The sequence below is a fragment of the Molothrus aeneus genome, chromosome 8 (genome assembly GCF_037042795.1).
Source record: "Molothrus aeneus isolate 106 chromosome 8, BPBGC_Maene_1.0, whole genome shotgun sequence".
NCBI lineage: Eukaryota > Metazoa > Chordata > Aves > Passeriformes > Icteridae > Molothrus > Molothrus aeneus.
Window position 1 is genome coordinate 24,760,059 of NC_089653.1, and position 26,907 is coordinate 24,786,965.

The window sequence follows — 26,907 nt, forward strand, 5'->3', positions numbered from 1 at the left end:
TAAAGCTGACTGTTGTCTATGTTCACTCTGCAATCTGACTAAAAAAGCAGAAAAATAAAGTGGGTAAGCAAAGGAGAAGCAATGATGCATTTAAAATTGTATTCAGATTTAATGGCCTCAAGGGAGATACATAACACGATTTTTATTTTTCTATAGAGTCATGAAACACTCTACTGTCCTCAAATGAAATAGATTGCTGAATACAGGCTGCAAAAGTTTACCCCCATGAGTAACTATCCATGCACATCTTTTTGTTTTCTGTAATGGGGCAACTACTGTGAGTAAACTCATACCCACATATAAAGTGTTCTCCCAAGTGAGACCTATAATCAGAGGAGTGTTTTTATATAAATGGTGTTCTCAGTTCCAGCAGCTGTGGTGCACACAGCCTCTCCTTACTGATAACATTATTTTCTGTAACTATTTTTGCTTACATGGGAAGTTACCATAATGGTGAAAATTACTTTGTAGTTGTATGGAGAATAGCACAACCATGCATTTACTCAAATAACATATAATTATAACAGTGAATGCTGCTTTTCTCTTTCTGTGAAGACAGTTTGGGATTAGAGCTGTTCCCTGTCACCAGAAAAAAGCTGATGACCACAAAACAATGTGTCAGATATTGTAACAACTGGGGCTTTCCTGCCTAGAGTCCGGAAGAGTAAAAAGGCATCATGCAGAGCTATGCTATGCAGAAATACCAGACTCTGGAGCAATATAATAATATAGCTCAGAAGCTTTGTATTTGTGTGGAAGCACTGGCTGGTGCCTAAGATCACCAGTGGAGGTTTCTTCTACTGGAAGGCTCAGACCTGTTAGTAGAAGTGCTGGTCAAACTGGATGTACAAATCCAGTGGTGATGCTTGTAACCCATTTGGCAGTTTGTGGAGCAGAACTCTGCATGAACGTGCTGTGACACAGAAAAGCCTTTGGCAGATTAGCTGGACAGCACTGCAGTGGCCTCAGGCAGGTGGGAATACCGTGGCAGAGGACTTTGCTCCCCTGATCTGTGGGGAGCTGGAGAATGTGCAGCTGTAACAAGAATATAATGGGCTGGAGTAACCTTGGATAAAGGCTGCCTTGCTGTGACAATGAAAAGGTTTTACAGCCAAGCATGTGGCTGACTGTTGCCAGTCAGTCACTCTTTGCCAGGTCAAGCACATGCTTTTTGGATGGCTTCCATCCCCACTGGCACCTGAAATTTAACAAGCAAATGGTTGCTGTGCCTTGTAATTAAAAGTGAAAAGTACAGGTGTCCAGTGCCAAAAAGGCGAGAGAAAGAAGGGAGACATGTTGTTCTGACCTGCTCAGCAGCAAAACAAAGATAAGATGCTCTGCTTTGTTGGTTCTGTTATCATGGTTTATTTCACTCCTGTGCATGCAAATTGGATCCAGCCTGGGATTTGGCATTGTGGGCAGGTTCAGATGGCAGCCTTGGAGTATCTGTGTTCTTTTCCCAGCTCTGAGTTTTGTCTAAGTCTTACAGCCATGATAGATTTTCATTTCCACCTGCCAGGGAGGATGGCAGAGTGGTTTTCCTTGAAGAGCTCTTACTTTATATGCAATTTAACCTTAATTTGCTCCTGATCCTCAGGGCTTCTTGCATGGTGCATCTGTGCTCTTGCACAGGTGCTGGAGGTGGTGATTAAAATGGAGTGCCCTCTCCATAGGGAGGGGATTGTGTGAGCTTGGAACTCTCTGAAGTGTTTTGTTTTGGTATTGCAATTTATGGCAGGTATGGCTGAAGTGCCAAAAGCCTCTTGCAATTTTGTACCAATATGAACAGTTAATTGTAATTTTAGTCTGGGTATAATTGGATATAAGAGACAATAGAAGACAACAAAAGATTAACCAGGATTATTGCCTGTAAACAAGTGTGGTAGGCTGATGTGCATCTCCTCAGAGAAGGCAAGGTAGTGCTGGTACTCATTTGATGCACTCCAGCACTGCTCATTTTCGTTTCAAAAACCCTGCTGTTTTATGTTAAAGAAATTTTTTCATGTTACAGTTTATTATTTTATTCTGATAATGTTTCTCTTTTATGTACCCTCTACGAAAGACAAAACATTCTGCAGAGACAATGAACCTTTGTGTCACCTGAACAACATCATGTACTCTGACCATTTTGTCTCAGTGCTGCAAAGATGGGGAACCCATGTGTGGGTAATTGCAGATTACATGATGTTGCTGTCTTCTCAAAACCAGTTTGGTGGATCAGAGAGCTCTGAGTTTCTGGTACAGCTGCAGCAGTCCATGGAACAGGTCCTCCAGAGGGCTTGAATCCTTACAGAAACAGCTATTATGTCTGAAAACGTCTGTGGCAAGCAATGTGATTCTGCAGACTAGAAGTTGTTTTGTAATTACAAAGAATTCCTGATGGGAAGGAAATTCTGGAGGGAGGTTAGTGTGAAGTGTCTAAAATGTCTTGAGAGAGCCATTGGGTTCTTTGGTCACGGTACATATAATGCAGACCCAATGCAAAAGTCTCAGGAAACTCTTATTTCATTGCTGAGTTTCCATGGGTGTCTGAGTCATTTTTCATTATCCAATAATAAATACAGTAGTGAAAGTCACCTTTAACACTTAAAGATTGCTTGGGTTTTATGGGATTGTATTGAAGTGAGTGCCAAGGTATAAAAGCCTTATGGTTGAGGTACTTTTATAACACATGCTTCATAAACCCCTATAAAGTCAGTGCAGTGCACTTCATCCTTTAAGATTACAGCACTATGGTTCTGAGAGTTGGTGATCTGGTGCTATATTCATTAATTAGATCTGCCATTAATGTTAAATTTCGGGCAATAAGAAGTGAAGTTACAAGAAGCTGAAATGGGGTAGGTCCAGACAATTTGTCTCTTATGAAAGCTCAATGCCCCTTTATTGCTTGATTGATGCCCACAGGTTATCCTTAACATTAAGGAAGTTTTTGAGGCATGTGAAGGAAGAAGGAGTCCCAAATCTGGGCTACTCTGTAACACAAAAGTTTGCAATGAGCATTTTCCTTTTGGTACACAAAGTAATTATATAAAAGCTGTTGCCCTCTTCATGGATGTCTTGTTTGGCTTCCCAGAGAGCAGATGTCCCCCTTGTCACAGCTGCTGATCCCTGAATGATGGAGTGAATTTCTTTGCTTGTATGTAAATACACAGGATTTCTCTCTAGAGCAGATTTTTATAAGTGACATGTCCCATTTTTTCCTGTCTGACTGATATGCTTGGTGACTAGAAAACAGAGGTTGCTTTCATTTCCCCCTGATGATTGTCGAGATCAACATATCTACAGGGCAGTGAGCAGGTGTTTAGCCATCTCTGAACATCTATGGAAGTTTGTATAAAGTTAAGGTGTGCTTTCTAGAAACCCTCCTTCTAAAGTAGTGCAAATCATTCAAAGACAGCTTTAGCTCAGCTGATTTGTATGGGTGTTACTTTTGCTGGTAAGTAGACAGTTACTTGTGCTACCTTAGCACTTTTTAGTTTCAGAGGGAATTGGGCTGATTTAATTAAACTGAAGTCGTTTTAGTTGAAACGGCACGCAGTGATGAAAGAGGGGGAAAAAAAGGATGAGATTTTCTTTGCAATGAGTTGCACTTGTCCTCCATGGGAATGGCAAGGAAGGGCTTTAGATATACTGAGAAGCTGTGTTCTAGGAGTTTGGGTTATGATCAGACCTCTGGGGGCATCTTTTAGCTTGCAGGGCAGGTAATTGCAGTAATGGTGTTGGAGAGAGAAAGAATGAGGGAGGAATGAATAACCAGTGAGAAATTTCCCAGTGAGAAATTTCAGATGGTCAAACATGTAATCTAAAATGCTTCAATGTAGAAAATTACTTTTCCTGTAAGAGAGTTCCAAACTGTTCATATTTAACTTGTGATGGACTGGTGTTTTGAAGGAAGAAAATAATTTTTGCATCTTTAAGCCTTTGAATGTCATTGAATTTTGATTTCTCAGTTTTGAAAGGGGGAAAGGACATCAAAGCAAAAATCCTCCACTTGCATTGGCCTTTCAGTATAAATTGTTGAGACGTTTTGGCTTTTTAAACTCAAAGCTACTGTGAAGCTTTTTGGGAAGGAGACATGGGACAATACAACCCATCAGATGTTTTAAATCAAATGAAACATTTTTCCTTTTTAAAATCTGATTTTTTTTTTCATTGATGATGTTGAAGTGGCCAGGCTTCAGGATGGATATAAAGTGTTTCTGAGTTGAGGGCCTAGTGGAAGGAGGCCTAAAAAACCAGAAAAAACCCTTTTCACTTTTAAGCTGAGAACATTCAATATGGAAATCCTCATGAACCTGTAAACACTAAAAGTCAACTTTCTGTATTTGCAGAAATGTTTATGGCAAGACTGCCTTTTCAGTTGTAGGAGAGGATAATCCAGTGCTACAGAGTAAATTCTAATACTTTGCTAGGAACTGGGTTTCTTTTGAAGCTGTGGAGGCTTGCATGATTTGTAGGTGTCTTGTTGGTTTTGTTTATTTTTTTAACTGCTTTGTTTATGTTTTTTTAGAATAGCCTTTTACATAGGTGAATGTGACAAGGACCTCTGAAAAAAACAACATATGAAAAGTGCATTAAAGTGGAGAATCAGGGGCAGTACACATCAGTTTAATGCTGTCTATCTATTTCTCAGAACAAAAGACATTTATTTGAACCTGTCTTCTTTATTCATTTGACAACTCTCTGGTGTTTCTTTGCTAATGTAGCTCAGTGGTGCTATTGCTACAGATTATTGCACCTATAAAACTGGTCTGTGCTGATTTAGGGAGATGCGCTTTGGTAATTTACAGTGAAAATTTATGTTCGTTGAGAAAAATAAAAGGCTTCAATGAAAGCTAATATTAATAAAAATGCCATTTCTGTGGCATATTGTTTTGGGTTTTTTTTTTAGTCCAGTGGCTGTTTATTAACTAAATCAGCTGCGTGCAAAACACATTCCATTGTGATTTCTGTGCTCATGTGTATCTCCATGCCTGTCTGGGCATGTTGTAGCACTGTGCCTGTGAGAGGTGTGCTGCCCCATTACTGTACAGTTCAGTATTCCACATCACAGCTCTCTTTGTGCCTGACTACCCTGGCACAGAAAAAGAGGAACGTGGCACCATCTTAACTCATCCACCTGTCCATAACCCATGTGAAAGCAATACCATGGAAGGTGTGTGCATTAACCCAGTAACATACCTGGAATTTTGATCTGGCTAGCAGAAACTCACGTTCTCAGTTACAAATCCTGCCCTAGTTTTTATTATATTAGCCCCATCAGATGGCACGAATTTTTAGTGGATTTCTGCTGCAATATGGTGCCACTTTCCTTTCTACCTCCTTCTGCATTTGAGCTCCTTTAAGGGTCTTACACACTCTCCAACAAATCTGAGTGACTCTGAACTACTGCTGTGGTTTGTATACCAAACACATTATGGCAGGCACAGGTATGACGTGTCACACCCTCCTTGTTCTTCTGCCTGCAGCTTGTGCTGTTTATTCCCTGGGGTCAATCCCCTTGAAGTGTTCAGAGCTGGGTATGTTTACTGCTTATGTACTGAAGATCTCAGTCCATATATTGTAGGTAATCTTGCAAGGTGGCCTCTCCCTACCATCATCTTTCCATGTGGTGCCTCACTGGTGTCTGGTGTTCTGCCCACCTGGAGTTCATTCAGAACAGCTCTGTCTGTGTCCTCACTGTCCCCAAAGCTCCTGCTTTAAAGGAGATGCACAATGTCCCAGACAGCTCTCTTCCTCTGCATCCATTCCTAAGGAACTCTCTGAAATTTAGTGTGATTATCAGCCTGTTTGGTTTGGTCTGGTGCTTGTCATTCATTGTTCACTGGAATTTGAAGGTCAGGAAAAGTATGTTTTCAAGGATTTACCCTTGGCAGTAACCAGTCCTGCCTGCCCTTCCCCTCTTCACTTAAATTAGAGAAAAAAGCAACATTTTATACATGGATGTATATATAAATAATCTAGAATGTAGAAAGACCAAATGTAATTTTCATTTAAATAAAGGCTGCCATTTAATTTAATATTATAGAAAATGATTAGATCTTAAACCCTTATAAATTACATTTGACAACTCTTTGGTTCTCCTTTGCTATTCCTTATGGCAATTATAAATGGCAACACAGGATGCTGGCAGAAATGCTCATTCTGACTGCAGTTTGTTTATTGTCTTTTAATGAAAAGTGATTAATCTAAATCACTAGTGGGGTAGATGCTTCCTCCTGATCCCATAATGAGAAGTGGTAGTTTCAGGCTGAAAGTTGCCTCCCCCCATATCTTCCAGAAGAAAAAGTAGAAATGTTAAAAAAAGAAAAGCACAGAGTCTGTCACTTTTCTTTCTCTGCATGCCATGTAACAAACGTGTACCAGTCCGAGCTGCGTGGCTGGTGGTGAGCTTTTTTTCACTCTGATTGAGCCTCCTGCCTTTCCATCCTGCTCTGTGTAGGACCAGCCTTTCCTGGGAGGATGGATGACAGCAGAGATGTTGAGTGTTTTTTTCTCCATTTGAAAAATCGAGTGGATGTGGAAACTGGGTGAAGGCCCAGGGCATGATTTATGTGATGTCGTCTCTAGATGTGACTGTTGTTAGGTTCTTCCACCTTTCCTAGCTTGGTGGTTTTATTATCTGATCTTCTAACACTGTTACACATCCAGAAGAACAAATTGGCCAGATTTGTCAACCATCTGGTGGAAATACTGCCTTTGTTGTCTCATATGACCATTTCTTGCACTATCCACTGAAGTGCTGCAGATCATGTGTGACAAGGCAGAAAGAATGTTTTTTGTGTGTGCCACTGCAGGTCCATGCCACTGTTAGCTGTCTTCTGCTCCTTCATTGAGGACAGAACTCCAGCAGTAACCTTTTAATATATAGCATTACTAATTATGTAGTCCTCTAGTACATCAGGTGGAAAATATTTTTGTTCCTGAAGTATCCTTCATTTTAAATATAAGATCTTTCTGGATTGTCATCTTAAATGGCCAGGCTTACATCCTTTTTCCATTCCATATAAGCAAGTGATTTTTACTAAACTCTGTTATAGTTCTCTGGCATAGGCAACATGCTTTAGGTGAACAGGGGTACAAAACGTCTTTGCAATCTAATTCAAAAGTGACAGAAAAGAATATCTTCAAATAGTTGTGAAATTGTTTGGAGCATAATGAAATTGGTATTTTGATCAGATTAGAAAGAATAAATGTACCAAAGCATCCTTTAGAGTGGAGATCTTGGAGGTCTCTTCTCAGGCTAATTCCCAGGAAATCATTTGCACGTGGAGAATGCTTCTCGTTCCCCAGACCGGGCACCAGAACACAATGCAAGTGCACTTCTTCAGGATTTATACTGTGGCTTCCTGTGGGAATGGCTAGGGATTGATTTTGGGGCTGGTAAGTGGTGGATGTGAGTGATGTTGAAGGTGCTTTGACATCAAGCTGGATTCATACAGTTGGCTTCACTCTGGAAAAATGTTCACTTCTAGTTCAGCTTTTCATTCCTTAATGGAAAGGATCAGAAGCCATTTACGTTATATTCCCTTTCCCTTGGTGACTTCATGGAGTTAATGAGGTATTTAAGATTAAACAAGCACTGAAATTTTTGCTTGATGAAGGCCTAACATACCAAGGGTTTTACCATTCCTTGAAACTGATTTTTGCTGTCAAAATTAATGTATTTCCATATTGTAGTCTTGAAGTTGGAGCTCTGTGAAGCTGAATAAGAGAAGTCAATGTGGACAAAACCCAAAGTTGCAGTGGATCTCAGCTAGCTGATCATTCTGCAGTGAGCTAGAAAAGGCCATTCCTAGATCTGTTTTCCTGCTGAAAGACAGTTTCTATATTTGATTCAGCTGCTGTATCAACAACCTGCTGTGTTTAGAACAGCTCTAATTTATTTCCCACTGTTTGCCTTTATTTTATGGTACTGGTATTTGCTTTAATGTGAAGTCGTTTTCTCCAGATGTTAATAAGATGGTATTAATGTTTCCACAACATTTTTCCTGCTAACGTTTATGTAGAGCTTGCCATCTGATCGTGTGGAATCAACCCGTTTTAAAATATCGGTAATAATTTTCTAATTAAAATTAGAGGCTCAGAAGTGTTTTCCTCCCTGTAAAAATTGAGGTCATGCACTTTCCGTGCTTGGGGAAAATTATGTTTTCACTGGCTGAATGAATGTCTCTTACTGTACAAATTGGGAGTGTGATATATGAAATGGTGTCAGTGTTTGCCCATGTGCATGTGAACTATACCCAGCTGCCAGCAGCTGATCCAGGAAGGCATTCTGTGTTTCCAGGGAGGTGATGCTCTCATTTATGGCACTCAAGCTGCCAGGTAATGAGCCTTAAATCTCAGGAATGCTCTGTTGCTTACTTTTGGAGAGAGAATTCCACATGGGGTGAGAGAAGTGGTAGACAGATATGGTCCAGGAAAGCCTGGTGTGGCTGCCTGAAGTTCCTATATCCAAGCAAAATCAACGTTGATACATAAAATTTTTCTTTCTTACTGGTCTTTCTGAATTTATCTGGATAAAATGAAAAAAAAATGAATCGCTGAAATTGGCAAATGAGTTGCCAAAGGAAATGAAACTGAAATAATAAAAACCCATCCTAATTCTATGGGATGTTACACTCTTGAGTGATGTTCTGAATACATCTGATAGGAGTCAGTGCTGTGTGACCTCACTCTTAAATGATGTTCACTTTCACTTTTCCATTAACACTTTCCCTCCATTTTTCTATTTAGATAATGCTTCTTAGTGATCCAGAGATTGAGAGCAGCATCCTCATCAGCTCTGATGAAGGAGCTACCTATCAGAAGTACCGTTTGAACTTCTATATCCAGAGCTTGCTCTTCCACCCCAAGCAGGAGGAGTGGATCTTGGCCTACAGTCTGGATCAAAAGGTAAGCAATTGATTTAATGTTTCAATGATTTTGAGCCAGGAGTTGAAGGGGATATTGTCTAGAACTGCTCCCTCTCAGAGATGATGAAGAATTTATAGTGTGCTTTGCTGTTCTCACTTTGCAGGTTTAAATGTGCTCAAAAGCCATGCAGTGACTCCAAAGCCAGTTTGCTAAAAGCAGCTGAGTATTAGAGTGATCATGATGGGTGTGGAGACTTCAGTAGTGGAGATACTATGAAAGATGAAAAGAATTAAAGATTTGACATGACACATGGAGCTGTTCTAAAAATCTATTGATTCGTAGGCACTGGTTTCTGCGCTGTCTCTGAGGATGGAGCACTCAGGCTGAGCTGGTCTGTAACAGCTGGCTGTTGAGCCTTGAGGGGTGCTCATTCTGCTTGCAAACTGGAGGTCAGGGAGCAGCAACAGATGACAAACTCCTCTGTGCCACTCTTCAGCCTCCTTGCAGTGCCCTCTGTGAGTGAGACATCTGCAGTCTGTTACTTTGTCCTCAGCAGGTTTGCTCTTACATAGCACTCATCTGTTTGAAAGGTGCTGAGCAGATCAGGTGCAGTGTGGTAGCGAAGTGCTGTGGTGAGGAGATGTGTGCTTCAGGTCTGGAGCAGCAGTCCCCACTACTGCCCAAAACTGAGACACAGACAGGATGGTCAAGTTACAAATTCAACAAAGTTTTAAACTTGCCAAGTTTTTATCTTTCCCCTCTTATGTTTCTGTCATCCCAAGACTCTGGGAAGCAAAAACATGCTGAATAACCATTAAGTTTTCCTCATTGTGGTGGGCTGACCCTGGCTAGATGCCAGGTGTCCATCAAGGCCACTCGGTCACTCCCCTCCTCAGCTGGACGGGGCAGAAAATATAATGAAAGGTCTGTGGGTTGAAATAAAGGCAGGGGGAGATCACTCAGCAATTACCATCATGGGAAAATCACACTCAGCTGGGGAAATTAATTGAATTTATTACCTATCGATACTCTACTGTACTTTATCCCTTTATACCCTACTCTATCAAATAAGAATAGAGTAGTGAGAAATAAGAACTAAATCTTAAAATACCTTTCTCCCACCCCTCCTTTCTTTCTGGGCTCAACTTTGCTCACAATTTTCTCTTTTTTCTGCATCCCAGCAGCAGAGTGGGACAGGACATGGGGGCTGTGGTCAGTTCATCACATGTTGTCTCTGCCTCTTCTTCCTCCTCAAGGGAAGACTCCTCACACCCTTTCCCTGCTCCAGCATGGTGCCCCTCCCACAGGAGACAGCTCTCCACACACTTTTCCAACGTCATTTCCACAGTTCTTCATGAATTGCCCCAGTGTGGATTTTTTCATAGGATGAAGACTTCAGGAACAGACTCTTCCAATATGGGTCTCCTGTGGGCTCACCTTCACCTGTCCTGCCATGGGTCAAGGGGTCAGCCTGCCTCACCATGGCCTTCACTGTGGGCTGCAGGGGGATCTCTGCTCCAGCTCCTGGGACACTCCTCCCCTCCTTTTCACTGACCTTGGTGTCTGCAGAGCTGTTTCTCTCACATATTCCCACTCCTCTCTGGCTGAAGCTGTCAATTTGTTTCTTCCCTCACTTCATGAATCAGTTATCTCAGAGGTGCTACCACTGTCACTGATGGGTGTGACCTGGGCCAGCAGTGGGTCCATCACAGAGCTGGCTGCTGTTTGCTTTCTTGGACAGCCTCTTGCAGCTTTTCATGGAAGCAACCCCTGTAGCCCCCTCCCTGCTATGAAAACCTTTCCACACAAACCAAACACATGTGTCAACCTGTCAGATATGGGGGTGTGTTCTGGGTGGGATTTTTAATTTCTGCAGTTATTCTTGAAGATTTCTAAACTAGTCAGTCTCACATCCCAGCTATAGGAATAATATAGCTAAAATGCTGTGCCTCTCTATTTGAGAATTTCCTCTGGAAGGCTAGTGCAAGTTTTTACCAAACTAGTTACTGAGAATATAATCAAATAATTTCCTATTGCTCAGCTTCCCACTTGCTGAAAGAATGCTGTGGCAGGCACCAGGTGTTTTGCTGCTGTGCTACTAATGATTCTTGAGTAACATTTGCAAGAACAAAGCTATTGTAAACACACTCCTTTCAAAGAATCAAGTCTTTACTGTATGAAGGAGTTAGTCAAATGTCAAATATTTTTCTGAACTCAGAGGATCAGTGTAACAGGGATTTTGAAGTAGGCTGGGAAGACCAATCTATTTATTTGATGTCACAAAATGTCTTGATGCCACTTTTAAACTGGAGGGAATAATTTTGCATGATCCTGGTGTTTATATAGACAGGCTTGGAAGACACAGGCATCTGATGAGGTAGTCATGTATGTGAGAAGCCAGGTGAGACATCCTGAGCATGCCTTTGCAAAGAGATCCATCTGCAGTGAGTGCAGAGCATCTGCTGTTGAGATGAAGCACTGTATTTCTACTTGCAGAGCTTTGTAATCTTTTTGTGATGTTAGTCATTGGAAGAAGAAATCAAAATACAAGGGAAGCACATGATTGACTGTGAGGTGGTACTAATGCTCCCCTGATCCAGTGCAGCAACAGGAGGCCAGGAGCATTTTTGCTTCTGCTCCTTCAAACAAATACATCTGTGTGCACACCTCAGCTGCTGTCTTCTGCCCAGGAAAACGACAAGAAAAATGAACTGAGCTAGAAACACCCTAAAGCTCCTTGCATTTCATCCCAGAAACCAAATAAAATTGTTCGAATTGTAAGAGCAAAGATGAGTTGGTCTGTAGCTTGTTGGTCAAGTGGAAATGGAGCAATGCCAAGTCCAGGCTTTTCCTTTATGTTTGCCTTTGCATTCAAGGCCACTCATGGTTTCCTTTACTGGTCAGAAGGATGGCCTGAAGTGCTGGTTCAATGTAGGTCCTATAATGGAGCCATGGAGCACTGCTTTTCCCTGCTGAAATGTTTTCTTAACACAACTGAGGTATAGATTGCGCTGAGCCATGTCTTGGGTTAGTAAGAGCTGTGAAAGAGCTGTCACTTTGAGTCAGGATCACCAGCTTCACTGCAGTCATGGCTGATGCTGAGGTGATGGGCAGTGCTCCTGGAGTGTGACAGCAGTGCCATGGGAAATCCCCAGCTGAAGTCTCCTGAGAGGCCACTGTAATGCATTCCTGCATGTCTGGAAACAGGGGCACTGCCTCAGTCGAGTGGGAACCAGAGGTCTGCCCTGTCCTTCTCCCAGGTTAGGCCAATGCAAGAATAAAGAGTCCTTTAGGATTTAAGTCCCATATACTTAAGAATATTCATCATGTCTTTTGCATCTTCCTAAGGTTGTTGTGGGTTGTTCTCCTTTTCCTCGAGAAGCCAGATCTGGATTTCACAGCTTCCCACCCTACTGTGCCTTCTCTCCTGGGTGTGGTTATGGGATTGTGCCAATGGCAATGCCCATTTCATCTCTCTGCTGCTCACCAGAAAAGAGAGATCAAGAGCTTCTAAAACAAGTGTCTAGAGAGGCTGCAGTGGTGCTCACAGCTGTGAGGAGGCTATCCAAAGGGATGCCATGCTGACAGGGGATAATTGTCCAACTGCAGCCTAGTTCTGCTCGTGCTCCTCTGTCCTTTGTTTTTGTGCTCATTTTCCTGCAAACCAGCATGAAGTTGCCTGGTACAAAACAGGTGGAGCTGTATCAAATAGTTCTTGCTTTCTCAGTTCATATGTCCATTTTTCGGGGATAAAACTGCTCTGAAGTACTTCTGACTTGATGCATGAGAGGGCAATAAAATAGAAAGTTTATCATTAGCCTGCAACCTGCGGGTAATATTCGTCCACTGGTACTGTGACAAGGAAGGTGACTTGCTGTTTGCTCTGTAGTGCAGACACTGCTACAGTGGGACACCATATTTTCCCACCAATTTTAGAAGTGTTTGACCCTTACATTTTATTTTAATAACTTCTTTAGGGACAGATTTAAAAGTGCAAGTGTTATTCTGAAAACAAATCAAGTACATATAATTTGACTCCCAGCAGCAGAAACTATTAAGGGAAGATCTAATCCATCTTCTTGTAACTATAAATGTGTAAACAAGTTGGAAAAATTAATTTCATATCTTAGATTAAAATAAGTATTTCAGATTAATATTTTTCTTATTAGTTTTCTTTCAATTAAAAATAATAATAATGTAGTGTTTTAAGCAAGCTGTAGTCAACTTGGAAATTAATGAGAATGATGAACCTGAAAATCCATTTTGCTTAGTATGTTGATCCACACAGTAAAATGAAATTAAATAGGGACAGTTCATATCCCTACAAATAATGAATTTGGTAACTGCCTAGATCAAAAGATTTTTGAATCGTTTTGTTTATAAAAATAGAAAACAAATTTTAAAGTTTCGGAATGAAATACAAATAGTCAGTGTTTTGGATCTTCCCATTAAATAGTTTTCCTCTAAGGTCTTCTGACCTTCAGTTCCATGGCTGTGATTCAAGCCTTTTTTTAATGACTGTTTTAACCTAAACATCCCTCCTTGTTTTTAGCTAATTTCTCCACAGCTGACAATAATGTTAGGGTATTTATCTGGTTGATTAAAGAAATGACCAACCAACTAAAAAAACCCAACACATTTTGAATGCCCTCTTAACAGAATTATTGTCCTTTCCAAGCTGGTGTTTTAGGAAGCCTATTCCATATTCTACAACCTTCTTTAAGAGGAGGAGCCCATCTCTTCTCCACAGAACTGTTCCTTGAAATATGGCTTCATATTGAGAAAGCCAAAGACTTTGTGGTATTACCACTTCCATCAAGTGAAATAATCAAATATAAAAACGGTTCAGGCACCAATTCTTTTATTACCACTCCCATATAGGTATTGTTCTGCTTTTTCCTGGTTAGGGCAATTCCCAGAAGACGACCGAGTGAGATGGAGTTCAGCAGGCTTTCTGAAAGATGCATTGCTCTGTGGCTGCTGGTTACTTTGTTGATTTAAAGGACAAATCACAGTTACTACCATTTGTTTTTTCTTAGTAGTATCCAAGGAGTTATTGAGGATACTTCCTCAGTATGAGTCAACACAGCATATCGTTCCTGTTCTTAATTTTTATAGCCAATTAGGACCCTCCTCTGCTTTGCTAACTCTCCTGTATCATCACATAAATGCAGCAGGGCTGAGCCAAGAAATCTCTGTGTGTGGGCATGAACATGCAGCAAGTTCACAGACCCTGATGTCTTCTCACAGAGTATAAAGCACAGGCTAGAGGAATTTTTACAGGGCTTTAAGAAAACCTGCGTTGGTTTGCTATTCCCCCCTGAGCAGCCATGTGATATTGTATAACTATCAGGTCCTGGAAGATTAAATGCAACTTGTGAGTTGAAAATCTTGGATCTCTTCCCAGTAGCTTTGTGTGTATGTGTCTACTTTATTGATAAAATAGCACAATCTGATGTGTGCACGTGTTGGTTCTGTTAATGGCCCCCTTAAGTGGCCTTTGGCAGAAGGTGGACACTGTGTAAATGTTACAGACAATTTGCTGCAGGTCAGACTGGGTCTCACAGGGAGTGTCCATGTTGACACATGGATATATCACCCAGTACAAAATGGAAAATGGGCTTGCAGCCTCCAGTTTTTGTGGGTATTTGCAGAAAATACATAGGAAGCAATTTTAAACAATCCTTGGATAAAAATGTGGTGGGAAGGGGAATATATGAAAAAGGTGCAATATTGCCTGTTGGAAAGTGTGGGGAGCTGCTCTGTGGAATGCTGTGAAAGCTTAAAGTCTCCCAGCACAAGCTTAAGGTACAGATTTCATTGCTGCCATTCACGGTGACTGGGGAGGAATATCTTGAGTTTATCTTACATTCCTGATGCTAATATGCTGAGTGTCTCATTATTTGTCTCATTTATCCAAGAAACCAACTAATTTTTGATAGGCAAAATTTCCCACACTGATTCCTCTGTGGGGAATGGATGAGTCTGGAGGTAGAAATGGAAGGGACTTTCCAGCTCCATGAAGTTTCTCTCAGAATGACATTGAAACTTTCAGAGAAACATGCATAAATATTTGTTTAAAAGATAATTAAAAAAGATAATTTGTTTAAAAGAGAAAATATTAGTTAATAAGGAGACATATTTAAAATATTTTAAATTACCATTATTAAGAGAAGAAACCCCAGGTATACAACATGGTAGAACTTTTTCCTTACAGACTAAACTGTGATTTGAAGCCTGCTGGGAATAGGTAAGAGGCAGAATAATTCACTAATACACCAATTTAAATTCCCCAGCTACCCATTACAAATTTGAGAACATGGGATAAACAAGAAGTTTGGCAGTCAGTGGCTTCTCCCTCCATGGAGCTTAATCTTCAGCAGAAAGTGAACAAAAGAAAGTGGGTGTCTCATTATCTCTTCGAATGAGGTGATAAATAAGAGGTGCAAGATAACATTCTGCTGTATCACCAAGTTGCACCTGGCAGACAGTATCAGGTCTGACTGGGGATATTCCTTTGGTGTGGGAGATGTGGCAAGTTATCATCTGAAAATTGGATGCAGTGCATGTCACAGCCTTGACTATCTTGACTAGACACTACAGAATTTATCAAAAAAATCACAGATAAGACTGGGACTATGTGGGAAAGTTTGTTAGGGTTTTTTTAATTTTTTTTTTCTAATTTTTTCTAATGTGCTAGACACAGAACCAGAGCCATGAAGGCAGTGTCTCTGCTCCAGGTAAAATGCTCCCCTGGAATTTAAGCCCAGTCTCCCAGTATGACATGGGGCAGTAAAGCAGCTAAGGGTGGGGTTGTTTGGCTGGGGCTTTTTTTGACAATGTGCAGTTGGGCAGAGTGCTGCCAGAGAAATCCAGCGGGAGTTGATTCTAGGAATATGGGCACCTTGTTCCAAGCAGTCATTCATCTTTGGGATTCTTTGTGATGAGCTGTTTTCATGGACACATGGAACAATCCAGTTTGAAAGGGATCTCCAAAGATCATCTGGTCCAGCCTTTCCTGGGAAAGGGAGCCTAGATGTGATTGTCTAACACCCAGTCCAGTCCTGTCTTGAATGCCTCCAGTAAAGGCTCCTTGGTCTCAGATTTTATGCCCTTTAAGGAAACTTAGGCACACGGGGACTTCAGAGTTGTGTTTGGGTGAGGCTACTGAACTTTGAGTTGGAACTCCTAATGCTAGAAATGTGGTTCCAGGATAGCAGCTGCTACTGCAGATGTGCTGAAATCAAGCAGTGAGAGTTGCTGCATGTCATAAGTGAGATGTGACTCTGGCCCAGGCCTGTAGGTTTTCTTTCCTTAGGAACTGAGGTATGGGGCTGATGAGGAGAGGCAGGCTGGTGTCTGCCTCACATCTCATTTTGATATAAATCAGCAGGAACCCAGACCTGTTACCTGCTCCTCAGCAGCACTTCTGCTCCTGGAATTTAAATGTAATTGTTGTTGTCAGAAGTTGTTAGAAGTGTGAGTAACTACTCCTTTTATCAACAACAGCTCAAGACTGTACCTCTTGGATAAAACACAGCTTTTCTTAGCAAGATGTGAACATTACTTTTAACAAGGAAAGTAAGTTCTTTCTGTTCCTGCATGGATCCTCATGGTAGAATCACCGTTTCATTCCATGATGTGAGAGAACACACCAGGGCTAGTTTCTCATCATAGTTCACTGATATCTGAAGAGCACACTGCCTGTGATTCCAGTCCTGTGGATACAATGCTCAGCTTTCAGATTTATCTTGCACCAGTCACTTGACATTTGAGCACCCCACGGAGTGAAGCTGGAGGCACACCTACTGCATTCTTTTCTTCACCCCAAAGGGAAAGAGACTGAGGAAGCTGCCATAATAACAGTTAGTCCCACAGGCCTACCATACTGAGGAAGGAAATAATGTGAGTATATTGCCCACCTGTAAAGGAGCACACAGTGTTTCATGTTTGATACAAGCCATATTATAGTAACTGCTCATAGAAATCTCTACCATACTGACTGGTCCATTGTATTGTAACCTCATATTAAGAAGCAATCCCTGCCTGAGAGTGCTTGCAATTAAATGTGAGGCTCACAGAAAAAGTGGTGTCCCCTGAGCATCTCTAGTGTATTCAGGCACAGGTCATTAAAGTGTTTCACTGCCTAACCACCACTGAGAACTATAACAAAGTCGGAAACTGAACGCAGATAGAGTCCTGTTCCCATGACTTAGCCACAAATAAGTCTTTCATCTTTTTGCCTTTTGAATACTCTTCTGAGAACATCAGGTTCTACAAACATATCATGTGTCTGTGTTGCTGGACAAGCCACCTGCCAGCAGCTCTCCCAGGCAGGCAGGGTTCCATCAAACAGATAAAGGGAAATGTTAGTAAAGTTAGAAAAACACAAACCAAACATAAAGAACCAAACCCTTGAGATTGGGAATACTTAAAAGCAATTTACAGAAGTCTCTTCTTCAATATGATAATGAACTGAAGAATTGAAATCACTTAACTTCATTTACAAATCATGAATATGTATCAGTGCCTTTAAATGAAAGGACGACTAAAACAGATATAGTGTTTGTTCAATTCATTAAAAGGAAGACAATTTATCAGGAGGTTTTTTTCCACTCCTAAACTAAAGCTATATGCAAATGTCAGTAAATCAAGACCTTGCGCTAATTCTGCAGCATGATGAATATTTTTATAATCCTAATTAGAACCAGCCATTTAGTTCAGCAATTTCCCCCAATCTAGCCAATTTGAAATTAAAATAGATGCCTTGATTACAAAACTCATTAGCAAAGAAGCACCCTTTTTGCTAACCAGTTCATTTGGAATGCACAAGCTGAATGAAGTGAGGAGCACTTGTGTTGTCAATTGCCGTAAGTGAAGTGAGCCTTAATTGTTGGCATTGTGAAGTATTTGTATTGCTACATGTTTCATTGCAGTATAATATATCATTCATTAAATGTAACAAAAGCATTTTTAAAATTTAATTAAGTGCTGTTGGTGCACCAGGTAATTTTTATAAAGTCAGATGTCACAATTGTTTGCATTTGAAGTATTGATGGGCATTACCGTCAGAAAGAAGACGTATGACTCTACATTTATCATTCTGATTATGGTAGGCCTGGCAGTTTTAATAGGAGATGGGAAATTAAATTATGCAACTTTGGCTCTACTTCAGAAATGCCCAATGAATTTTGTCCTGGCAAAATACTGAACTTTGGGCTTGTGATGATTTGTGGTGGCAAAGAGAAAGTAACGGCTTGTGAAACTTGATTTAGCCAGAACAGTCTTTCCTATTGCTTGTTATTTATGTAATAGACACTTCATGAGCAGGTTTTACTTTGAAAAGGGAAATATAGAGATAAATGGAGTGAGACACATTTGATGCTTAAATGTGCTCTTCTGCTGGAGCAACCTAGTTTATTGTGTAACAGGGCAAGGATCCTGTGGCTCATTCCTGGCCATGCTAAATCATGGCTCTATATTGATTTTATCTGGAGCCTAAGTGGGGTGAAGAGTGGTTATAAATATAGCAGAGGGGAATAAAAATGAAGGAGTGAAGAAGGCTGAAGGATAAGAACACCAGGGGCATGATTTATTTTGCCTGACTGTAGAGATCTAAAGTGTTGCAATGCACGCCTACATTGGGTGTCGTGGCTTCCTGTAGTAGTTGATGGTGATCTACTGAATGGTGTTGATTGATTTCTGGAAGCAAATGGAGGTGACTCTTTTAGGATGAGGTAAATTGTACCTTGGACTCATTTGTATTGACGAGGCCTCTGCTGAGTGTCAAGGAAGTAATTTCTTTGCTGAGATGTAACTATTTGCTGTATTACCTGAGATTAGAGGACTTGAAACCAACCCTCCTGTCTGGATGTGTATAAAATGGATTACAGGGGATACGATTCCAATATGATCAAAATAGCAAAAAGCATTTAGTTTCCTAGTTCCTGTTATCGTGCCTACAGATTCTAATGACCCTCACCCTGGAGAAGAGAGCAAACATGAAGTGCAAGCAAAGAAGGAGTTTGTAACCTTTTGTTTTTCTTTTCCTTGAGGCAGCCAGCTGGATGGGTGATGCTGAGGGGTGAAGGTACAGTCCTGTCCCCCTCATCCCCCCAAACAAGCCCCTGCACATGTCTGTCACATCACCAGCACCCAAGGAGAGGGGCAGTCTGTGAGGGTGCTTCCAGAAGAGTACATTTCTGTGTGCTGGACTGGGAGCTTGCACTCAGGAGTAGGAATGGCAGGCCTGGAAATAGCAGGCTGGCCCTTGCTCTCTGTTCTGCCCCTAAGGAGGGGGAGTTTCAGCTTCCTGAAATCAAAGTCTTTTTATACAGTTGAGAGATGCATATCTGAGACAAAGACAGAGAAGCTCCAGAAGGCTGCAGGCAGGAGCTGATATGTCCTGGCAGAACTTCCAGTGTGGTTGGGGTGGGGTACCCTGTGTGAGAATTTACAGCAGGTGCTGTAGTAGTAAATTGGCCACAAGGCAGAGAGGGTCCTTCTTTTATGCTGTAGCACAGCAGTCTATTAAAAAGTTCATACATTTAATTGCTAATCACTTTGTGTCTATTGTGTGAAACAGGTTTATGTAATGCTAGAAGCTTGTGGTTTTTTTCTTGGATTGCCCTTTGCAAGCAGGCTTCTCTCTGTTGCTCTTACCTCTCCTTTTTGAGTCACAACAAACCATCCCTGTCTCCAGTGCTTGTTTTCAGTGGGGAAATGGACCATGTTCTGATCTGATAGCATACCTGAGGTGCTTTACAAAAGATGTGTGCAGTCACACATGTAGCAGCTGATGTTCAGTGTGTGTCCATTGATTTTAGCAGGGAAATGCTGATTAACATCACTGGAGGATCTGACCTGAAAACATGTACAGTATTCTTTTCTCACATAAAGCAAGATAGATGTAGTTTATGCCTCCCAGTGCACAGGGTTTTTCCCCCCCTAAAATGTGCCTGGTGAGAGATGCAGAGTCCCTGGGCAGAGAGCCAGTGTGCAAGCTCTTTCTTGTGCTAAGGCAACTACTTGTTTCTGTTCAACCTTGACATATGAAAATTCACTTTTTTTTTTTTTTTCTCTTTTTTCCTACTGTTTTTTTGTCCTTCTGATAGAAGCTTCATGTTATCAATTTTTCTGGGGAATAAAGGGGCCAGAGGATTTGCTGCAACTCCTCTGTCCCCTTAGTGGGCATGGATGATTCAGCTTTTCATGCCTGTTGTGTCAGTGGTGAAAGAGAAGGCCAGTTCCTGGATTTTTGGTCTAGCACCTCAGGAACCTCAGTCCCAAGTGTTTAGAAATAATGAATTGGTTCTTTAAAAGTAATGAGTTTGGTAGAGAAAAAGTCAGAGAGGTGTGTGAATAATTTTGGTTGTCTTCTCTTATACGTCTCTTGTGCTTCTGGGACTGAGGAAGTGTTGAAAACCATGTTTTTCAAATGCCTCCTCACAGTTAATAGAATTAGAAATTTTGCCATAAAAAAAAATGAAACAAAACCCTCAAGATTTTCATAATGTCCTGATTCCAGTACTGTTCTTCTGCAGGGCATTTATGCTTCTAAGACACATATATTTATTTATGCTTGCAAATGCTGCACATCTTCAGTTGTGTTTTGGTGCATATTTCAGCTGGCTGTCCACATTGGTTGTCTAGGGGAAGAATGGTGACCTGTTTGTGTAGGGTGTGCACACACCTGTGTGCAGGTTTGAAGTTTTGCAATAGAAGCCCCACATAAGTTTTGTGACAGTTACAAGAAGTTCTTCCAGAGTAATAAAATTCTTTAGTTTTGTGTTCAGTTGATTTTTATACTACTATGGTGGCTGTAAAATGAAAGTTAGGGCATGATGCAGTAAAATTTTGGTTCATTGGGAGTATTGTGGGTATGATAAAAGGAGGAGCTGAGGCACCAAAATGAAGGGTGATATTTTTGAGAGGAGGACAATTGATCAAAGAAACAACAAAGCTTAAAGCTTTATAGAAAATCCTTGTGATTCTGTAGTACAAAAGGAGGAAAATGGGATCCTTCCCACAGCCTGCTACCTTGGGCAACTCATTTCTGCCAGAGGTTCAGTGATCATAAACTGTCTGAATATAGATTTTGTAGCATTTTATACTTGCAGTGTTCAAGAGATAAAAGCACCTACAAATAACATGTTAGCAGAATATACCGGACCCAAGGGGACTTTCCTGCCATATAGTAAGAGAACAATAATGTCATCAAAAGTTTTGCTGCCAAAACAGGACTCTAGTTTTGTCCTCTAACATAGCACTTGCTTCAGGCCAGTTGATTTTCGCAGATCTTGGTGCAAGTCCACGAGAATTATGCACAGATACCCAGCGGCAGAAATGTCATGAGTCTGAAAGTTCTGCTGCAAAATTAAGTCTGATATTTCCTAGCTAGATGAGTTGTACTTTTCTCTAGTGACAGCATGGAAAAAGCTGCTTTATTTTTCCTTTCCTTTCCTTCCACTATGAGTTATGCTATACCATCACTGTGAACCTAGATTAATACCAGAAATTATAGTTACATTAAATCAAGTTTGGTGAGTTGTTGTTGACTGTAGTTGTTGCCTTGAATTGAGTTTGTGTAGTTCTGGGGCTTTGTAGAGGCTTTTTCTTCACCCTACTTCATAAGATAGTAGGAAGGTACCTAGAGTTTCAATTAAATGGGATAAATGGCTTAAATATAGACACCATAGAATATTTACAAACCTAGAGAGCTGCTGAGAGAGGCTAGATAAGAGCTTTCTTTTTCTTGTGTGATCTGCAGTTGCAGATTCATTTATTCCAAAGGTACACAGCTTGATTGCAGGAGCTGGGTGATGGATGAATCAAAGATGACAGTGTAAATGGTGTCTGCCCAGCAGCCTGGAGGGATCCCTGGAACATGTGAGTTTCTCATTTGGTGATTTTTCTGGCAGTGATGCCTCAATGCAGTGACAGCTTCTGCTCCAGCTGTCAAGCTAAATTGTTCCTGATGGTTGCTGGTATTTACAATGATGCTGTTCATTTGGGTTCCTCCAGTAAACAGTCTTGGCTTGGGACGAACTGAATCTCTGTGAGGTGCAGGGAGAAATTTCTCGTTTTCCATGAGACCTCTTACTCTTCCCTTCCTGCATGTGATCTCTGCCTTGGCTGTGTATGTGTGGAGATGGATGCCTGTAAAATCAGGCTCTGCTTTTCCCTTCAGTTGTAGCCTATTATCAATGCATGGATTTCCAGGGAATCTGGTCAAAAAGAAATTTGGCTGGCTAGAGGTGAACTGAATTGCACCGCTGGATTTTAAGTTATAGTAAGAGCAGTACTGGAGAATATCTTCAAGATATCAGAGGCCCTTGTGGAGACCAGAGTTGGCTGTTGAGTAGGAGAGTGAGGCTGAAAGGAATCTAAATCTAACTTTCTTTATTATATATTCAAGCTTGCAGAAGCCTCTTGATAGGACAGGATATGAAAAGTGCGTGGTAAGGGAGATGGCCCAAAATATAATGTATTGTACAAGAGCTGGGGTGTTTGAGCAGGAGATAATATTTGCTGAAGCTACATCTTCAATGCTGTCAGAAATTAAAGTTTTCTACCTTGTTTTTATAAAATTTTTGCTCACAGAATTTATTTCATAGCAAGAATTGTCCTATGACCAGCTTCTGTGTTCTCTTTTGGGGGACGTTAGACTCCCATGAACTAAGGTGGGCTCTTCTCTGGGCTGGTTTGGTCCAGTATTTGCCCTTTGTCCCAGGCAGCATAGAGCACAGGCTGTATGTGTGGACCAGAGCTGTCCAGAGAGGGATTTCTCCCAGTGCAGAATGTGTACATGTCCTAAGCAGTATCTGTTCATCTACTGTAGTTTCCCAGAAGACTTTCAGGATGGCATTGGGGGCATATCCACGACCAAAGGAGATATGTGGTGGCAGCCCATAAATGCCCCATAGATCCCTGACAGAACCCACAGCCTCAGGGTGAGGGGGCACAGTGCCCTCATGGGGGGAATGGAGTAGAAGAGTAAGGACAGTTTGTGAGACAGCTTTGACTTTGTGAAGAAATCCAACACTCTGAGAAGTGGGGGGCTGCTCCTGAGGACCTGTGAGGTTTGCTGCTCTTCAGCTGGTGTGATGAGACCTGAGTGGAATGGGCAACTGCACTCTGTCAGGGCTGATCCCAGGTAAGAACAGCATTTTCACCTGGGTGAGATGAGTTCAGGCGTGTGTCTGCTCAGTGTCTCAGGGTGGTGGGTCACAAAAACTGAGTAACCATCCCTGTCTGTGAAAATGCTGATGAATGGCAAACTGCATTGGGTGGCAGGTGTGTGTGTGTTAAATAACATACAATTTAAACTGGGGCAGAATACATCGCTTTAATTTTGCCTAAATGACACATACTGCTTGAAACCAGACTAATATTTCTTTCAAGCTGTGTGAACAATGACTATGTCTCCAAAAAAAATGCTGTTCTAAATGCAGTTTTAAAACCTATTCATTAATGCCCGTGTACACAATTTCAGAAATGTTTTTTTTCCACATGAATAAATAAATCAGAAAAATCTTATGTAAGTTTAGAAGGTGGTTTCACCAAACCACCTTCTATTTCTTCCACTAATCTATTTCTTCCACTAATCTGAAAATATCCCTCTGCCATTAAATCCTGGTCTGTATAATGTAGAGGTTAACCTACAAATAGTGCCACAGGGTTTGTAAAGGAAGGAGGGGAGGAACAGCCAAGCATGTGATTGTAGCTTTATGTCCCACTTTGGCTAATGCCTCAGCCTCTGCTGCTTTGTCCCTTGTAGTCTTATGCTCAATAAACATGAAAGATTGGTCTGTAATAGCAATGAATGTATCCAGATGCTTGCACTGTAATTAAAGGCATATATCACACAATAAAGCACATTTGAATGAAAAATCTTCCCATTAGACGTATGGTTCACATTTATTTCCCCTTATTGTTAAATTTCTGGAGTATAACCATTGATGGAGTGTAAGGAGGGACTTCTAAAGGGCTGCAATGTGAAGCCCCCAGGAGCACAGAAAATTTTCCTGTTGGGCTGGGAGGGCACAGAGCTCCTCAGTGCAGGCTGACCTGCACAGCAGCATTGGCTTCATCCACGTGGTTGGTGGATCCAATTAGCACAGACCTCAGACCCAACACTGCCTAATGATTTTTAAGTTGAAGAAACTGGACTAAGGGATCAGCCTGGCTTTGAGACAGAAAAATCAGCAGCCATTAGAGGTGATTCACTCTTTTGTGAATGTTAAAGAGCTGATCTGAGGGAAAAAAGAGAGAAGCAGCCTCTGTGGACAGGAACAACCTGAAACCTCACTCTGCCTCTGGCTGAGCCTATTGGATGCCAAAGGAAGAAATTCTGGTAAAGATAACTCCTGGTACACCTTGTAGCCTCTGGAAGCAGGAGGCAGCTCTGCCATCTCCATTCCATTCTGATCTCTTCATGGTCCCAGTATTATTCCCTTGTTCCTGTTCTCTACTTTAGTCCTCCCTCAGACTCTATAGCTGATTTTGAAATGGTTAAAAGATCATGGAGAAAGGAATAAATAAGCAATCAGAAAAGTTAGCCTTCCCTAAAATGGCATTTCTATTTATAGTACCTTTTGCGGGTCGCTAAATTCTTTAGCAGTGATTGAAATGTGTTTTGATTGACCAAATTGAACATATTTTTTCTCCAGATTTTCAGTTTAAGCTAAAAAATATGGAAGCAATATTTTTCATCTTGTTTCTTCACCACTCTAGCATTTCTGGAGGTAGGGGAAAAGCACAAAAAAAGAGAGCCTGTTTTTCACCCAGGGGTAAAACATACCTTAAACTCTGTGTGATACTCATTTGTGACACTGCTCCTGTTGCAGCTATGTCTGGATTTCTTGTTCCACTGGAAACAAGTCATGGAGTAGAAAAGCAAAAGATGGTCTGCTCTTAGCAGAAATACCAAATTTTTGGCTGAGTGTGCTTGGTGTCAATTGTCAATGAGGCTTAAGAAAAATTGAATTGTGAAGTTTTTTAATGGAACTCTTTTTTTCACTGGTTTAATCTAATATTGTCTTTTTTTGATGATGAAGTGGCAAAGCAGAGAGCCGAGTCTTGCTTTCAGCATCAGGTTTGAAGTGGACCCATTGAGTGAAAGCACTTTTTGAACTATGAAATCATGAAACGTGGCATCAGTGCATTATCTTAACCTGAATGACTTAGTTAGAAACCAGGTTGAGCTATACAGTTACATCCTGAGGTCAGACATTTCCAAAGAATTTGGTCTTTGTTCAGAAGATCCCTGACCAGTGTCTTACTGTGGTGGGATGGAGACTGAATTTCTTTTGCCTGAAGACCCAGTCTTACTGATTAGCTTGTGTAATATTTTTCTTAAAATGCAAAAAACCCCAACTTACCACCTTCAGAAACCTTTACTATTTTTTTCCTCCTTGTATGGGACAGATGACGAAAATGTAATTAGTATTTAATTTCTGTCTTGACCAGTTTTCAAAATAGCCTATTTCCAGTGTCCCATCTATGATACAACATCTGTAGGGAACTGAGCAGCTCTGGTGAGTCTCAGACATGAATCAGTCTGGGCATATCCTCTTCCCATGCCTAAGACAATCTGGCTGTACAATGCTAGAGAAGAACCTTGGGCTGCAATGAGGACTCTTGATGCAGCTTTTAATCACCTGGAAGGAAAATCAAAGTCAAGAGATAAACTGGTCCATTTGTTTTCATTACAATTACTAGTTTTTACTACTCTGTGTAAACAAAGACCATAAATTTGGTGCTGGTAGACTTCTTTCTACTAAGTTCAGCCCCACAAGCTGTTGCACAAATCTTTTGGCTTGAGATATAAGATTTATTTTTAGCTTCTTTAATGTGGAGCTGTCAAGGGTGCCTTACCTGAATTGTGGTTTCCAGGCAGCTTGTGACAAGAGAAGAAAAGGAGAAGTTCTTTTTTTCCATTATTTAGGGCTCCAGAAGCACTTCCAGGTTTCAGATCTCGGTACCACTGGAACCCTGCCTTGCAAGGTGGTAGGGATAGGCAACTCCCTTGGAGGAGTTGGAAAGAACAAGCACAGACAGTCCTTGAGGTGGTTATCAGCTTGAAGGTGATGTCAGCCTTTGTGTCCCTAATGGTAACTCTTGAAACTCCAGGGGTGTTTCACTGAGGGGAATAGAGGAATAGAAGAAAGAGAGGAATACCCCAATTTTTTCTTTCGATGCAGCCTTTTCTGATGTGGGTAATAAAGCCACTTCCATGGCAAGGGTTGCTCCTGACCTGGTTTCAGCCACACAACTGAAGTATTTTAGACCTGAGTCCTGTACCTACAGTGCTGCAAGTGACCCATTCTGCCTCCCAGGAGAATATGAGAAAGGGGTTTCCATAGACCCCACGGTTTAAACATTACACTGATGCTGTGGAAGGGAGAGGTATCCATCTGTCCTTAAAAAAGCAGGGATGGAAGAAGTGATAAAGAAGTAGGATATGTTCCTGGGGTACCAATAGCTGTCTTCATGGCTGTACTGAATCTATCCTGTGTTCAACTGGCTGCTGTCAGACATGGCTTATCTGTTCTGTACTCTAGAGACTGAAAAGTATTGTGAATTTTTCCTCCAGTTCATTTTTCTTCTAGGAATGACCTTTCTGAAATATTAATGATGACACCTTTCTTCTTTTCCAATTTAATTTCTTATACAGAAGTGTAAAGAAAAGATACACCTTGAGTTTTCTGAGAATTTGCAACTTTTTTTGAGCCTTTAATTTTTTTCTATTGCTAATGATTTTTGTCCTTCTGTAAAGAAAATTTGAGACCCTGCAACAGACTTTCTTTTCTGATTTATACTTTGCATGCAGTCCAATTTCCTACAAAAATGTTGACCTAATTTTATTTTTTTTCTGCCCCGGTTTGAGTTTTTGGCAGGAGCCCTCCACACATCTTGCAGATTTTTCCCACCAGCTCTGGCTGAGAAGGTGCTAGTTTGCTTTGTGCTTTTCTGGGATCTGAGCCATCTTTTCATGTAAGCAATCTGAGCTACTGCTTGGGATCGTGCTCTTCTGAGGCCAAGCAGGCC

General features: G+C 41.2%; 1 protein-coding gene across 1 annotated transcript in view; it reads left to right on the top strand.

Moving 5' to 3' along the window:
- SORCS3 (sortilin related VPS10 domain containing receptor 3) overlaps window positions 1-26,907 on the top strand; it is a 266,923-nt gene that overhangs the window by 134,166 nt on the left and 105,850 nt on the right. Inside the window, exon 4 of the mRNA XM_066554147.1 lies at window positions 8,737-8,895. Coding sequence (XP_066410244.1) covers window positions 8,737-8,895 — 159 coding nt within the window. The remainder of the gene's footprint in view (window positions 1-8,736; window positions 8,896-26,907) is intronic.